Here is a 17,109-nt window from a genome sequence, read left to right as displayed (position 1 = left end):
AGGAAGTACTCCTAAGTCCTAAAAGGGTTTAGGATTAGGTTGAGAGGTTGAGGAGATACAAGTGTTTTAGTGAAATTGGGGTTTAGGGTTTCTAGAGGAAGAAAATGAATTGCAGAAAATTTCAGACCTAATGGAGAAAGGTTATGATGAAACTAGAAGTATGAATGAGGTTTAAGGAGAAGTGTGATCCTATAGGGGAAAGTGGGGGTTGAATGGGGTTCAGAATCTGGTTTTAAGTGGCAAGGCTGCTGCTGCCGTAGAGAAGAAAGGACAGGTGGGAGTGTTGTGCAAGGGTTAGGGAGTGTAATGGAATAGGGGAAGCAGCTGGGTATCACTCACTTGATGAAGAAGGTGCGAGTTGCAGAACTACTTGAAGAAGGTTGCTGAAATTGAAGAAAACTGCAGAATTTGATCTCCTGAAGCTGCCACAGGCTTCCGTTGGGGAACCGACAACACTCTTATTAATTCAAGTCAACTTACCATTTACAAGGTTTGAAGAATCATTTGTAGCCTACTAAAAGATATTGTACTAGGACTCAATTTAAGAAATCAAACTTGGACTCTTAAGTTGCAATCCAATTCTTAATTACTCCGAATACTTTAACTCACAATGGAACCTTCATAACTTATTCTAGAGAGTTCCAATTTGAATTATAAGAGTAGATGTTGGTTCCTTGCAAGGAGTATGACAACCCTAGTCAACTCCTTCATAAACAGGATCCAACTCTCATCAGGACTATTTAATAACTTGAAAAGTAAAGGCTCAAATTCAAAAATAAAAGATCTAAGGTCCCATAAACATACTAGACCCAACTAAACCTAAGTGGACTCAACCCCAAAAGAATAGCAAAATAATCAATATACCCCTAAAACCTAAAACTCAGTATTCCCTCACCAAATTCCCCTACCCTCTTGGAAATACCATTGACCCCCTTGACCTTCAACATAGTACTAGCCCAAACCCTAATCCCTAAATTCAGTTGTGAAATTTAAAAACAGTAATTACAGGAGCAACTCATCATCAAAAACAGCCTTAAAGCTGTAGCTAGGAAGCCCTCCCAACAACCCTAGACTTGCCCCTATGCCCTAGCAACCCAACCGCAGGGTTCAGAAGGGTTTTTCTCCTAGCCACAGACCTCAAACCCCCCCCCCAATTGCTGCTGCCTTGCTGCAATTAACCATAATACCCAAGCTACAGAATTTTTAAAACCCTAGATTACTACTGAAATCTATTGAGAAGATCCTAAAGACTGCCCTTGACTTCAGGGTTACATCAGAGGGCTTCCGCATAAGCAGAGTCCCCCAGGGCAATAAGAAAGTAGCATCCACCATACTATATACTAATCAAAGGATATTAAGAATCCTTCGTAACTTGGTTGCCCAATAAGAAAGTATCATCCACCATTAGTTCTTTTCCAGCCAATCAGAAAACTGAAGTGAAACAGGATGGATTGAAACTTTCTCATGGATTATTTCTAGAATAACTCAGATGTTCCATTAACCACTAATTAAAGGATATTTATTTCGGTCAAAACAGGCACACTTCCAATCTCAATATGTCCAGCGACATTACTTTTATCAGGAGTTAAGGCTTAATACCACATGATCATTCATTTTTCGTCCTCCCTAGTAACGTCTGTAATGTCCTTTTTCCAAAAATGGAAAGTACATACCGATACTTGAGTTGTTGAGACTGCTAAAGAAGTCTTCAATCCTAAAACTGAGCCAGCAGCACTAACACCCTATCAGGAGAAAAAGTGCGGAAATATAAAATTTTCAGATGGAGCATCCGTACTTTCATGGAACCATAACGAATCAACCCTGTTAGACGAAACAGAAGGAGCTCACCTTAACCAGTCCAGGAGGAACAATTGTAACCAAATCTTCAAGGGATTCCAAATTATCTAATGGTAATGAGATGTAGAGATCGTCAACATCGCTAAATTCTTCAAAGTCCTCCTGCAGAAATAATTGAAAAGGGAAAACTACACGCATTACTACTAACAAAAGAGACAAGGGCAGCTCACTACACAGAGTTCATGCCAAACATAGAAACCTAGAGAGGGAACACAGTCAAATACTTCAATGAGTTAGCATAGCCAAGAGATGGGTGATATGAAGGATGAGTGGAAAAATGATAGGGCCAACTATCATCTCACACAAACCTGATTGCGTTCAACATAGTCTTCTAAAAAATCTCTGACATCATTAACTTGATCGGGACTCAACTCATCATTATCCAGCAGCCTTAGGATCAATTCCAACTTCATTATATGAGCTTTATGACGACCAATAGATGACTCCAAATGCGTCTGCAAAAGTAATATTAAGACTGTTCACAAAGAAAATTGAAATAAACCATCTAAAGTAAGTTACTCTCCCTCCAAGCCTACCAATCGGGGTGGCCTCGTCTTTCCTTTCTTAACAGAGAGACCCTCAATCTCTGCTTCAAAGTGATCAACTTGTGTCTCCAGCTCCCCAACCTTATACACAAAGACATCTTTAGGATTTGCACGGATAAGATTGAAATAAGAAATCAAATTACTAGATCACAATCAGAAATCACATCTAATTCAAGAAGTTCATAAAACAAATGAGTATAAACTTGAAACTTGATAAAGAAACAATGATGACGTAAAATCCAGTTCAGGAAATAAACAATTGATAAATCCCTGATTAATACAACTAATGGATGCCTGTGCATGCGTTACCCACAACTCTCTCTCTCTCTCTCCCCCCCCCCCCCCCCCCAAAGAAAAAAAATTCTGGGAGAAGGGTTGGGAAAAGAACCCACTGCTTCAAATCATCCCACAGTACTGAAGCGACATGACTATTCACAGGCCAGTCATTCAACAAAAAGGAGGAAAAGAAAAGTCACACCCCACCCCCCCCCCCCAAAAAAAAAAAAAAAAGAAACAAAAGTCTGGGGAAAGAGTGGAGAAAAGAAGCCAATGCTTCAATCATCCACAGTTATGTAGAGACATGACTGTTCAAAGGCCAGTCATTTTCAACAAATAAATAAAGAACTGTTCACTGCACCATCGTTGGTAACATGTTAAAAATAAACCTCAAGTAGCTGCAGATTATCATCAGAATGAATACCACATTTCCAAGTTCATATAACAGACAGAAAATCAAATAATGAAAACAGCTATCGATCCATACCACATTGTTCAGCCAATCCCTTGTCTCTGATTTAGCCTTCTCTTTAGGATCCTACCACAGAAAATTGAAAAGAACGTTCAATAATGATACAGAAATAAAACAATACATCAACTGGAATACTAATCAGCAGATCATTTTCAATTTTTTCCCATGGTGAGAGATGGATGAGAAAGAATACTGTCCAGTTCTAGTTTGGAATTAAGATGTTGGATTTAAGAGGATGAAGGCATATGGAGGTGCTTATTATTAGCCATTTCAGCTTTACTACAATGTTTTGACATTTTCATCCATGTGAAATTAGGTTCAGTAACACTTACAGTTTTTGGTTGCTGACCCAGCCCTTCTTTACTAAAGGCTTTTGTCTTAGTTTCTTTTTCACAGACCTTAAATCTTTCCATTTCACGTTCAATTTGCTTGCGAGCATCAAGCAGAGCCTGCTCATAAGATGCACTAACCTATGTCAACATATATCAAACGAAAAAATGATTATTCACAGTTAATGTTCAAAATACCAGATAAATAATATAAATTAAAACATTCTACCAGCAAAGAACATAGACCATGATAAATGGAAAATACAGTAAACACAAGCAAGAGGCCAATACCCACCATTAACAAAACAAAATAAGGTTCATCATAGTAAATTTTCCAACGGATATAAATGCATTCTTGTACATAAGAAATCATCATATGAATTGAGTTTCTGTTAAGAGTGCTTGTGTGGCTTGTGTTGTGCAATCCTTACATTCATTCTTATGAAATTCTCTCTCTCCTTCTGACCCTGATTCTTTTTGGTTTTAACTCCTCTTTTCCTAACATGGTACTCCACCAATGCCTTTGGTAGTGATATTTGATATTTTCTCCCCAGGAAATGGTCTCTCCAAGAAAGCAGGGTATTCCCCAGACACTACAGTGGAAGGAAACTCGTGCCTAGCGTACACCCATGTGGGATGTTGGTGTAAAAAAGTTAGAAATGAATGTGACTTACATATTGAAGAGGCATAATTATGGGAACACAGGAAATAATGGTATAAATGCAAATTACATAATGAAGAGACATTTGGCGTCATTAGTATTGGGCTTCTTTCCTTAAAAATAACCTAGGATTGGATCATGTACATATGTAGCTTTTGATTCCATGGGTTTACTTTGTAATTCGCCAATTTGATGGATCTAAAATATGGGTAGGAAGTAGGAAAGCGGGATTTATTTTGTTAGTTCAGTTAGAGTCTTGTTTTAAGTCTATTTCCTTTACTATTTCAACTTCCTAGTCAATTTAGGCTACCTAATAGGTCAAAGATTGAGTTAGGCCCTTTCTTTTTTTATATAATAGTCTATTTTGGAGGCAGATTTTAATTTTCAGTCCCAGTTTTAGTTTGAAACCATGTCAGCAAATGTGGCTATAAATATAGATGTAATTGCTAAGTTGAGCCATGAATTGATATAACTGAATCTCTCTCTCTCTCATGTGATTTCTTCTCCTTCCTGTTACTTAAATTCCTAAAAATATCAACCGATCTTATCAACAATTTAACTTGATCTTCTCTTCTAAAATTTCAATTTGAATCAACCCATCCCAATTTCTTCTAACCTTCTAAATTCCCCAACAATCAATACCTTTTTTTCTCTATTTTGATACACAAAAATCCAGATTTTAAACCCAGATCTACACCAGTCTGACCATTAGAACCATCCCAAACTTTAGAGATCATCCCCATATATTATTTAGGTGACTTCTCTTCAAAGTTTTATCCCAAACCAACTGGTATAACCTACATTCTTCAATCAACTACCTCAAAAACCTAAAAGGCTAAAACCCTAACTCTTTGAATTGAGATCCTGGAAGACTGGCCCCTAATTGATCCTCTTTGATCTAGGGCTACATCAAACAGTCGGTTGGTTCAATTTGTTTTTCATTGGGTCCACTTTAAGTGATTCTCTTTGATCTAGGGTTACATCAACCACCTCTTTTTCTAACCCAGATTTCACCTATAAAGTGACAGATGCTCAAATTCCACAAGATCTGTTTTAAAATAGATGACAGTTTTAAGCCATTACAGTCCCTCAAAAGCCCTTAAACCTAGCCAAACATAGAAACCTCTGACTGCAGATTTTGCAGCCCATAACTGATCAGTTTAAGGCCTCCTTTTTAGGGAACATGGCCCTATATGTCCGCTCCATTCCCTTAAAATTTCAGCCTTATCCAAGTGCTACAGCCCCATTGACCTAGAATCCTTAGAACCTTAACCAACCCTAAAAATCAAATCTACCCTGTTAATATTTCACTTTCTATTTTATCTTAGGTTTCTATTTTTGGTTTCTTTCTATTTTAGTTACTTTTAATTTTGGTTACTTTATAATTTTCTTATTACCTAGTTGACAAGTAAACTCCCTAAGATAGTTTCTTTTTTAGTAGATTTAGGAAATTCTATGCAATATATAATTTTCCTTTTTGTTGTTACTCAGTTTAACAAAGTTTTCCTAAACTGAGATTTGATTTCATATTATAAATAAAGACTAAGAGAGAGCCTCAATGCACACATGAGCTCTCTCTTCTCTTCCTCTTCGCTTCTTCATTATCCTTCATTCTTTTTCTCTCTTAATTCTTGGGCTGGTTATAGGAACTTGAAATTCTAACATGGTATCAGAGCAGGTTTAATCAACCTAGGGATTGCTTCTTGATGTAAATCAAATTCTAGGGTTAGGGTTTTCTTAGGAATATTCCCTAGAATTAGGGATTTGCCCAGAATCTTCCAGCAAATTAATGGAAAGATCTAACGAACCACAGATGATTTTTATACTATCCAAGGATGGAAAGGATCAATCTAAAATTATATGGAAAGGCCCTTTGGAGAAAAGGGAAAGTCTAGGGTTTCAACAAAAATCTATATGGGTAGGGTAATTAGGAGGAAAGGCAACACTAAATTATTTCGTGGGATGTCAAATGAGGAAAGATCACATTGTTAATAAAAATGAAGATCTAAGTATGGGTTAGATGTGATGGAAGGGAATTAAGTTAAGAGGCTTTATCAAGAGGATATTGGTTGGATCTTAAAATGGAGAAGGATCTTTCTTTCTTGATCTTTCCCTCTTGTTTCTTTTCTTTCCTTTCCTTCTTTTCTTTGTTTCTTTCTTCTTCTTCTTGCTTTCTTCTTTTTTCTGTTTTTCTGTTCTCTTTTTCTGCTGCAAGAAAGAAAGACTGAGAGAGAGGACCCAAGGGAGTTGGGAGGGAAAGGGAGGGTTGTAGAGAAGGGACAGGATGGAGGAGGGGACTAGCAGAGAAGTAGAAGGGTAGGGGAGGGACTGGGGGTGTCGTGAGGGGCTGGGGATACTGCTGTTCAGGTGCAGCAGAAGGGAGAGGAGGTGGGGGAGGTTGCACAGAAACAGGGTCGGGCTGGGGGTGTCTTGCGGGGGTAGGAGAGGGTGAGGGAGGGACTGGGGCTTGCTGGGGAAGAAGGGGAAGAGAGAGAGAGAGAGAGAGAGCCTGCAAAGGGGAGGGGACGCTGTACTTGCTTGCTTTGCTGCTATAGTTCTCGAAAAAGATGGGGACTTGAAGAAGATGCTGGAATTCTTGACAGAGATGCTGATTCTTGAATAAGAATCTTAGTAACTCAACCGTGACCCCTTCAACAAGGAAACACGATCCTTAAACGTAAACTCTATTTCATTCAATACTTGAAACTGAAGAATTACAAAGAAGACTTGGCTATTTATAGCCTTTGAAAGACTTTGACATTATCCTTAATAGACAAGGATCCCACCACTTGACCTAAACCTTTGATTTAGAATCTAAGATTCTAAATAATTAAAGACCTTAAATCTAGGTGGGATTCCCTTTATAGATTAGGATCCCACCACATGAATGAATCTCAACCATCCAAAACATAAGATCTACGGGACACTAAAAACACATGCTAAAACAAAACTTTAAGTGTCTTAAACTCTCATTAGCACATGCTGAACTCTATTCAATTAGAATTCATTAACATGTGCTGGACAAAGGACTCAAGGACTCTTCTGTCTTATCTTATCCACAACTAACTCAAACCAAACTGAATAAAACTCAAATAGGACTTTTTCACAAATGTGGACTCTAGAGATTAAACTGGAATTAAATTTTAGTAAAATGGCGTGAACAAAAGGACCCCCTGGCCGAAACCTCAAGTGGAGCCCCCAGGATGGCTCCAAGAAACCACCATGATCTGGCTGAAACCCTAGTTCGGGGTATTTTGGGCCTTTTGCCCCTCTTTTTTATTTCTGAAATTATCTCCAGAGTATTTCAGAAGTTTACTTGAGTTTGGTTTTGTTTAGAGAGTTTTATTTTGATTCAAAGTTATTTTGGATGAGTCCTAAATTATCTTAAATTACATGTGCTTTTTAAGTAAAGTTAAAGTTTAATTAGCATGTGTCTTTTAGTAGAGCACAAATCAAGGGTTGAGGTATTCAAGTAATTAGATTTCAAATTAAGTGTTTTGTACAAGAGGTGGGATCCTTATCAGTTAAGGATTCCCACCCCAAGTTAGAGTCTTTTGCAATAAATAGTTAAACAGACCATGTAATCTTTCAATTTTGATTGAATATAGAATTTGAGTGTTTATTGCCAAAGTGGAGGCATGGTTCCTTTGAGGGGTACCCTGCAGTTGTAAATTTCAAATTATTCTGATTTCCTGCATTCAAGGCTCAATTGCATTCTTCAAGCAATCAAGCATTCAAGACTTCAATCACAGCAACCAAGTACAGCAGCTTCCCCAACCCCTTCCCTCTTGTCTGCAGCCCTCCCCACCCTTCCCCCTTTCCTGCGCAACCCCAGAACCCCCTCCCCCTTCCACCATAGCTTTCCCTGCCTTTTCCCTCTAGCACAGCCCTGGAAACCCAACCCCCATCACAAATACTCTCTCTCCCTTCCCCTTCAATTGCAGCAAAGCCTTACCCCTCCCCCTATTACTGTAGCCCCTCCCCCTTTCCCGTTTTTACCTACAATATCAGCAGCCCCCACCCCCTGTTAAACCCTATTCCCCCAGCCCCTTTTAGACCTCTTCCCCCTCCCCTAGGATCACACCTAGCCCTAGGTTGTTTTCCTTAGTTATTTTCCTCAAAACAGCCTAGCTCGACCTAGAAAAATCCTGCACTTCATCTTCTTCCTTGGGATTTCTGCACAACTTCAAATTTTTTGAAATCTGATCCTCTCATAAGTTCTGATCATACTATGAGGTCCAGACCAATCACTTTCTGAAACAGCAGAACACCACCACAAATAGTTCTGAACTGCAGGACAGCAAGACCCCTCTCCTTCCCTAACACTAGCTGACCTACACTCACCCTAATTTAGACTTTTGGTTCAAATTTCAGACCAGAATTACCTTCTACAGCAGGGTGTTAGAGCTTTAAGCATACCCCAAAGGCCCTGAATCAACCTTCCTCTTTGCTGGATTTCCTGGGTAACCCTTAGATCTAGGGAGATTACTAAATACCCCTAACCCTAGATCTGGGTTTAGGTCATAAAATGGGGCCTAAAATGCCCAAAATACCCCTGAAATGGGGGTTCAGCCTTGGGCGGGTCTTGGGGTCCATTTTGGGGTCTGGCCAAGGGGGTTCTCTGTGTTCACATCACTTCTTCTCTCTTGACTGCTCAGTTTTTCTCCTCTCTTTTTCTTACCTAGTGTACGGCCACCTATCGTTGTCTTATCCCTGTAACTGAGATCTTTCTTTTCTTTTCTTTTGTTAAACAACTTATGAAGAGATTCTACCTATCTAATGCTACTACATAAGACCCAGAGGACGAAATAATTTTACTGCCATTTTTTTCTCCAGTTTGTGATCTACTGAGGCCACGAATAAATAAATGCAACTCAACTCCTATTTTGCTGAGATCTGTCAGCCCCATCATGATCCCCTGGGATGTTGGTTTATGGCATATAAGTCCGTTTAGTCTATAAACTATACAGCCAGGTGCCCTTATATTGGTGAAGACATCTGTTCTTTTTTTTTCCTGCAACTACTGTGTACCACTACTGAGGTATTTACTATTTACTACTGGTCCTATCACTGCTATTGCCATTACTGCTATGGTGTTCTGCATATACTCATGAATGCTACCACTGGGTTTTATCAGAATCAACTGCAATTCCCTATATTCTAATAAATAGAATTCTCATGCTGATTGAACTATTTTCCTGCTGCTACTTCCCTTAATGATGTCCTGTAATTTTTTTTAAAGCTCTGAAAAATACTGTACTAGCTACCACATCGGCTGCTGCCCCCTTTGAAATCTCTTGCAAATTGAGTTACCTTATTGCTGCAATTGAGTTTCCATTGATGCTGCTTGTTCAGTTTTTCTTTACTGGTTACCAAGACATTATTCTGGGAGATATCTTACTGCTGCCCTATCAATCTTAGGGTGAAACATAAGCTGTTTGGCTGGTATGCCTTATTGATATTGTCCTATTACAGTTGACTTACATTATTAGATTCTAAAAGATACCCAAATTGCTACTAATGATACTGCTGTCCTATTTATCAAAATTAACTACAATAGTTGTTTTTTCCCCTCTTCTGATAATTATGGTGGGAGATCTCGCGAGATATCTCGTTCTTTCACATAGACGAGACGAGGTGGAGGTCGAGAGCAAAGAGTTGGGATATCTCGCTCGAGATCTCGCCATATCTCGCCCTATCTTGCCTTGGATCTCGCTGGAACTCTCAGATCTCGCAAGATATCTCGTTTTTTCACATAGGCGAGATGAGATGGAGGTCGAGAGCAAAGAGTTGGGATATCTCGCTCGAGATCTCGCCATATCTCACCATATATCTCGCCCTGGATCTTGCTGGAACTCTCAATTTACCCCTTTTTTGTGGAATTTCGACTGAATTTTCACTTGCAACTACTCTTAGCACATCTACAACATCGAAGGAAGATCAATCATTCTCTACTTGTCTTATGAACTTATGATTTAATGACTTATATAAAACTTCTAATGGTTATATAATTTTATTATTCTATGCTTGAAAATTGAGATTGTGATACTCATAGCACATCTACAACATCGAAGGAAGATCAATCATTCTCTACTGGTCTTATAAACTTATGATTTAATGACTTATATAAAACTTCTAATGGTTATATAATTTTATTATTCTATGCTTGAAAATTGAGATTGTGATACTCATATGGATGAAATTTTGATAACATTAAGGCTGCTTGATGCATTTGATAACTTGCTTTTCATTTATATGCCTTAAAGGTTCCATATTACATGTTGTATAACCTTGCATTCCCTAAACCTACAACATTTCAGTTTCACACTATGAGTAGACTTAGAAATCATACATAGGGTTGTTTTCTGACAAATCCAAGGCCACCATTGTGTTCAAAATGCCTTAAATAGGCTAAATACCAAGTTTCAACACAATTGGGGCCCTAAAATCCACCAAGATGGGCCACCGACGCCAAAAAATTGTATATCTCGACCGAAATCTCACCGAGATGGTCGAGATCTCGATTTTTCTAGGAGGCGAGATCTCCCTCAAGAGCGAGATCTTCTACCATGTGATAAATAGGGACCAATTACTGATTGAGTGCCGCACATCTGTTGACTTGTCACTATTGTTTTGCACTTTTCGAGTAACTGTTTGACATCAGTAATGACTGGAAGTTCTTGTGCGTTGTGCCTAGTTTCATCAAGTAACAAACTTCATTCAAATACCTAAACAATTCCTCAATACAAACTTGGAGATGTTGGTAATTGAATGTTATTATATGTCCATGTATAATGCTACACGGGAGGGAGAGATTGAAGATTATCTCTATCTACTCAAGAAAATTCAAAATTTTTATCTTAAGACGGCACTCTAGAGAAATAACAGTTACCTAAGTACTTCGCCCGCAATAATCTATACTGCCTTTTACCTACCTACTTGGTAGGCAGTAACCCATACTGCTTTTTTTCTACCTACTTGGTCTGTAGTAACTCATATTACTCTTTACCTACCTACTTAGTCAAAAATAACCGGTACTGCTTTTTGTCTACTTACGTGACTCACAGTAACCCATACTACCTTTTATCTTCTTACTTACGTAGATATTACCCATACTACCTTTTACCTACCTAACTTGGTCCACAATAACTCATATTGTCTTTTGTCTACTTACATGGTCCATAGTAACCCATACTGCCTTTTGTCTACCTACATGGTCCACATAACCCATACTTACTAGCATTCTTGCAAGGAGCCTATATGCAATTTTGGGCTTGCACATTTTATCTTCATCTATGAAGATTCCTCCGTACTAATAGCATTATTTGGATATTGCCCTTGATGTTATTGATGTTGCTATGCATATGGAAATGGTTCAACTTCACCATTGTCTATTATTCTTGTTGTTGGATGGTTCATTCGACATGAAGATTGTATAGTTAAGTTGTTGTTGATTATCCCCAAGGTGGAGTTCTTTCAATGTACTGTCTATGTTATTGTTACATTCTCAAGTGTAATGAAGTTTCTCAATACGTTCTTGTTATTTCAAGCCGGAGCCTAGAGCCTTTTATAGGTACACTCCATCTTGAGAGGTTGAGTGTTAATATTCACATTCTATTTTAGCTTAGGTTTCTATTTTGATTATTTTGTATTTTAGTTACATTATGGGCTGGTTATAGTATCCTGAAATTCTAACATACCCAAATCACCATACACTTCATTGATCCTAGATTCCCCTTTATGAAGCCCAGCCTTAAGAGTCGCAACCCCAAAAGGCCCTGTAGCACCTGAAAACATTAGTAACAGCCTTAAACACGAAGTTCCGACGAACTGGTCCTGTTTCTGTCTTGTTTGTTTGCTTCCTTGCTTGGACTGCCATTCCAAGGCTGCATTATTCTCATTATAGGGAGGAATGAATTTATTATTAAGAAAATGCTTCACAACCTCCCAATTGGTAATGGGTCCAACTCGCTTGATTAACCTAGAATGTGGGACATCATACCACTAAAATATGCATGACCAGAAATTTGCTGAGGAGTTTGAACTTCTTGTCTGCAAAGGATTTATATGAAAAGATCCTTTCAAACTTGGTGAGTTAATGAAGGAACTCTTCCACCCCTTTTGCACCATTGGACTCTGAACTCGATCTTAATACTTTAGTCCTTATTGGAGAAATGTGCCATCGAACTTCCTGAGGTGTATCTGCAATATATGAAATCCTTTTGAGGAATGTCTTCAATCCACAAAAGCTTCTGCTACAGTTTGGGATTTTGGTTTTCTTCATAAACCCACGGGTTTTAGAGAAAGTGCTACAAGTATCTTTGACAAACTTGTCAACCTTGACTTCATTCGTCTCAATCCTGACATTAAGTCTTTCAAACCTGGCACAACATCTATAATCAACATTTTTCACTCTCAGTTAGTTCCCTAATAGCTTATGTAGTTCAGTGTTGGTGGCCCTTAAGATGGTTAGCACCACCAAAAAGGCAAGGGATGAGATAGAGAACAGACAAATTCTTCTCTAAGTCTAGACCTGATACCAGTATGATGTACCGTTAGATTGGACAGGTTCAACTAACTGACTAAGGGCCAATAAGGAAGTCTCTCAAGAACCAACTCAAGTTGTTATGGTTAGATTTGCGTTCAATGTCAGATAAAAATGGTGAAACGTTAAAAGATAGCTTGTGGGATAAGATGGTTAAGGTGTTTGTCACGTGGAGGAGATTGGTATTAATTATGGTGGGCCAAAATGGTTACGGGATTGAAACAAGCCAACAGGGTTCTAGGATATTTGATTTGGTCAAGATTTAAAGGGTGTAAGTAAATAATGTAGTAAGAGACTGTCTCAAGTTTGAAACAAATGAAATGGGTAGAAGCAGGTTTCTTGAAAAAGTTAGGGTTTTAGGGTTTCAGGATTTTGGGTAGTTTGTTAGGGTACACAAGAACATAGGTTATAGTGGTGGGATGTGCTGTAACTTAAATCGAGTAAGAAGTAGGTGCAAGGTAAATGTTGGCCCAATTTTGCAAGGTTTTAATGGTTGGATTTGCAGAATTCAGGGCTCTATTGGTGAATTCAAAGTTCCAAAAAAGGGGGGTAAAACCAAGGATCTTGGATGGTAATTTAACATGAATTCTACAGGATGAAGGGAATGCAGTGTATAGGTTGTGGGATAGACTTCCAGTGGATTCAAATGATTAGTTTCACTGGAGATAGGTTTAGAGAAAACAAAACCCCAGAAAAGGGGAAATAAATTTTGAGAAATTACAAGATTAGAACTGAGAATTTCATAACAGAACTTACTGTTCTTGAAGAACAGCCAGCTAGGTGCTAGAACTGATCCTTAAACTAGTACAATTTCGAGAACATGAGAGGCTTCTACAACAACAACAACAACAATAAGCCTTGTCCCAACTAAATGGGGTCGGCTACATGGATTATTGCCCTCCAATCAGTTCTGTTCGAGGCCATGCTAGATACAAGGCCTAAGCTATACATATCCTTTCTCACCACTTCTCCTAAGGTTATTTTAGGTCTACCCCTAGCTCTTCTAGTTCCTTCAATATGGATTATATCACTTCTCCATACAGTGGCATTTATAGGTCTCCGTTGAACATGGTCATGCCACCTCAAACGACTTTCACAAAGCTTATCACTTATGGGAGCAACTCCTAGATCAACTCTAATATGATCACTTCTTATCTTATCTATCCTAGTTTTGCCACTCATCCATCTTAGCATCCTCATTTCTGCTACACTGAATTTATCTATATGATTCTTTTTAACAGCCCAACACTCTGCACCGTACATCATAACTGGTCGAACAATGGTCCTATAAAATTTTCCTTTAAGCTTTAAAGGAATACGCCAATCACATAAGACCCCGGATGCACCTCTCCACTTCATCCACCCTATTTTAATTCTTTGGGAAACCTCATCCTCTAAATCACCTCTTTTACTTATGATTGAACCTAGGTACCTAAAACAATCACTCTGAGGAATCTCTTTATCGTCAAGTATCACCACCTCATCATTTGCCCGATCATGACTAAAGTTACAAACTAGATATTATGTCTTCGATCTACTAAGTTTGAAGCCTTTTGATTCCAAAGCTACTCTCCATGATTCTAATTTCGTATTAATCCCCACTTGGTCTCATCAATCAACACAATATCATCCGCAAAAAACATACACCAGGGGACCTCATCTTGAATGTCTTTGGTTAATTCATCCATTACCAGTGCAAATAGATATGGGCTTACAGTTGACCCTGATGTAGTACTGTTATCGAGAATTCATTACTTTGTCCCGCCACTGTTCTAACACTAGTCACCGAACCATCATACATATCCTTAACTATATCTACATATTTACCTGCAACATTTTTTTTCTCTAGTACTTGCCAAATTAACGCTCTAGGGACTCTATCATAAGCTTTTTCTAGATCAATAAATACCATATGGAGGTCTTTCCTACATTTTCTATACCTTTCCATAAGTCTCCCAATTAGGTAAATGGCATCCGTTGTAGATCTTCCCGGCATAAACTCAAATTGGTTCTCCATAACTATAGTTAAGTGTCCCAAACGGGTTTCAATTATTCTCTCCCATAATTTCATTGTATGGCTCATCCATTTAATGCCCCTATAGTTATTACAACTTTGAATATCTCCTTTATTTTTGTAAATTGGAACCACAACGCTTCTCCTCCATTCATCTGGCATTTTCCCTGTGCTCATAATCTTATTAATCAACTTAGTCAACCAAACTAGTCCATGGGTTCCTAAGTTCTTCCATACTTCAATTGGGATTTCATCAGGACCTTGTGTCTTACCGAGTTTCATCCTCCTCAAAGCTTCTTTTACTTCGAACATCGAAATTCTACGTATATAAGTTCGGACATTGGTGCCTTGGTGAAAGGTGTAATCGTCCAAATCATAAGTGCTTGAAGAATGCTCATTTAGTAAACTAGAGAAATAGGTTTCCCATCTTTTCTTAATGTCCTCCTCACAAACTAAAACTTTACCATCTCCATTTTTAATACATCTAACATGGTCAAGATCTCTAATCTTCATATCCCTCATCTTAGCTATCTTATAAATAGATTTTTTCCCTCCCTTCGTGCCCAACTTATTGTATAACTCTTCATACTTATTTTCCCTTGCTTTTCCCGCAATTTTCTTAACTTCATTTCTATCCAACATATACCTTTGAAGATCCTCAACATCCTTAGTTCTTTGTCATGTCTTAAAACTAGCTTTTTTATTCTTAATGGCAGCTTGAACCTCACTATCCCACCACCTCGTCTCTCTATAAGAATGGAGCTTTCCTTTTGATCAAATTAGGCAACTTAGCGGAACTTAAAAAGAATTAATGGAGTGGGATTGGAATTAGTAACACTCATTAAGCAGTGGTAAAAATAAAACTCATCAAGTAGTTCTCTATAATGGGAGTACAAAAATATTTTTCTATTCCTAATTTGAAACCAAATAATGTTTTAACTCTATTTGGGACTCTAACTGACTAATTGTACTCCTACACTCATGTAAAACAATACTTCTAAACTCATGTACGACTTTTATAAAAAATAATAATAATAAAGAAAGTAAAATACAATATTAAATAAATTACATTGTTATCCTTAGTTGAACCTATGCCAGCTACATCACCATAAGGATTTGAGAAGTGACTCTTAAGAGTACGTGTAGATAGAAGAATGTGGTGTGACCGCAGGTCTGCAAGTTCTTACTTCTTCACAAAAACCAAAGACACATTTCCACAACTGCCCAAGTCCATAATAAACCATTATGGTGCACCAGGGCTAAATACGTTGTCCCAAAACCAATCACTCCCAATAGCTTAGGCTCTTTTTGGTATCAATTCTCATTCTCTATTATGCCTAATTAAAAGAAGCAAGTACAAGAATGAAAAATGATTTGGTAAATTTTGTCAAAAATAGGTTTGGTGTTAAAATAAAAAATTGTTAGGAAATGATAGTGAGTAGCAAGTGAGAAAAGAGGGGGGGAAATATGATTTTTATAAATAAAAAAAATGTGTATTGACTATTTTACCCTCATCTTAACTATAAAATTTTAAGTAAACCTACGCATAAATGAAGAGAATAAGATTCTCACCATAATCCATAATAGACAAAAGTCTATTATAGATTTTGGAGGTTTTTCTATTATTTTAAATAAAAATAAAACTGACAATAGATGCCAAACAATTTAAAATAATGAAACAACAACAACAACAAGCCTTGTCCCAACTAAATGGGGTCGGCTACATGGATTCTTGCCCTCCAATTAGTTCTGTTCGAGGCCATGCTAGATACAAGGCCTAAGCTATACATATCCTTTCTCACCACTTCTCCTATGGTTATCTTAGGTCTACCCCTAGCTCTTCTAGTTCCTTCAATATGGATTATTCACTTCTCCATACAGTGGCATTTATAGGTCTCCGTTGAACATGGTCATGCCACCTCAAACGACTTTCTCGAAGCTTATCAATTATGGGAGCAACTCCCAAACCAACTCTAATATGATCATTTATTATCTTATCCATCCTAGTTTTGCCACTCATCCATCTTAGCATCCTCATTTCTGCTACACTGAGTTTATCTATATGATTCTTTTTAACAGCCCAACACTCTGCACCATACATCATAGTTGGTCGAACAACAGTCCTATAAAATTTTCCTTTAAGCTTTAATGGAATACTCCGATCACATAAGAACCCGGACGCACCTCTCCACTTCATCCACCCTATTTTAATTCTTTGGGAAACCTCATCCGATTTGTCAATGAAGCGGTTCTTGCTATTCCGCAGCAAAGTCATCCAAGTGCTGAAGCTCACTTCTCCAGCTGCTTCTCGTTTAGCTGGCATAGGGGTTAGGGAATGCTGAACCCCCCATCCACATAAGCGGGCGAGATTCTTCTGTCCAGCGGGACCAGCCCGAGACCTTGTACCTTG

General features: G+C 38.2%; 1 protein-coding gene across 3 annotated transcripts in view; it reads right to left on the bottom strand.

The window, feature by feature from the left end:
* Positions 1 to 17,109, bottom strand: part of LOC149001279 (transcription regulator NOT2/NOT3/NOT5 family protein) — a 36,512-nt gene that overhangs the window by 16,327 nt on the left and 3,076 nt on the right. Inside the window, exons 3-8 of one of the 3 annotated variants that reach the window (XM_089137245.1) lie at positions 3,483 to 3,620; positions 3,166 to 3,216; positions 2,394 to 2,483; positions 2,166 to 2,312; positions 1,849 to 1,959; positions 1,674 to 1,742 (exon numbers count right to left, since the gene is read on the bottom strand). In XM_089137245.1, coding sequence (XP_088993371.1) covers positions 1,674 to 1,742; positions 1,849 to 1,959; positions 2,166 to 2,312; positions 2,394 to 2,483; positions 3,166 to 3,216; positions 3,483 to 3,620 — 606 coding nt within the window. The remainder of the gene's footprint in view (positions 1 to 1,673; positions 1,743 to 1,848; positions 1,960 to 2,165; positions 2,313 to 2,393; positions 2,484 to 3,165; positions 3,217 to 3,482; positions 3,621 to 17,109) is intronic. The other 2 variants (XM_089137244.1, XM_089137243.1) reach the window with 2 other exon arrangements.

This window comes from Hakea prostrata, chromosome 10 (genome assembly GCF_041222555.1).
Source record: "Hakea prostrata isolate BN-2017 chromosome 10, UWA_Hpros_2, whole genome shotgun sequence".
Classification (NCBI taxonomy): Eukaryota; Viridiplantae; Streptophyta; class Magnoliopsida; order Proteales; family Proteaceae; genus Hakea; species Hakea prostrata.
This window is presented reverse-complemented; position numbering and strand designations above follow the sequence as displayed.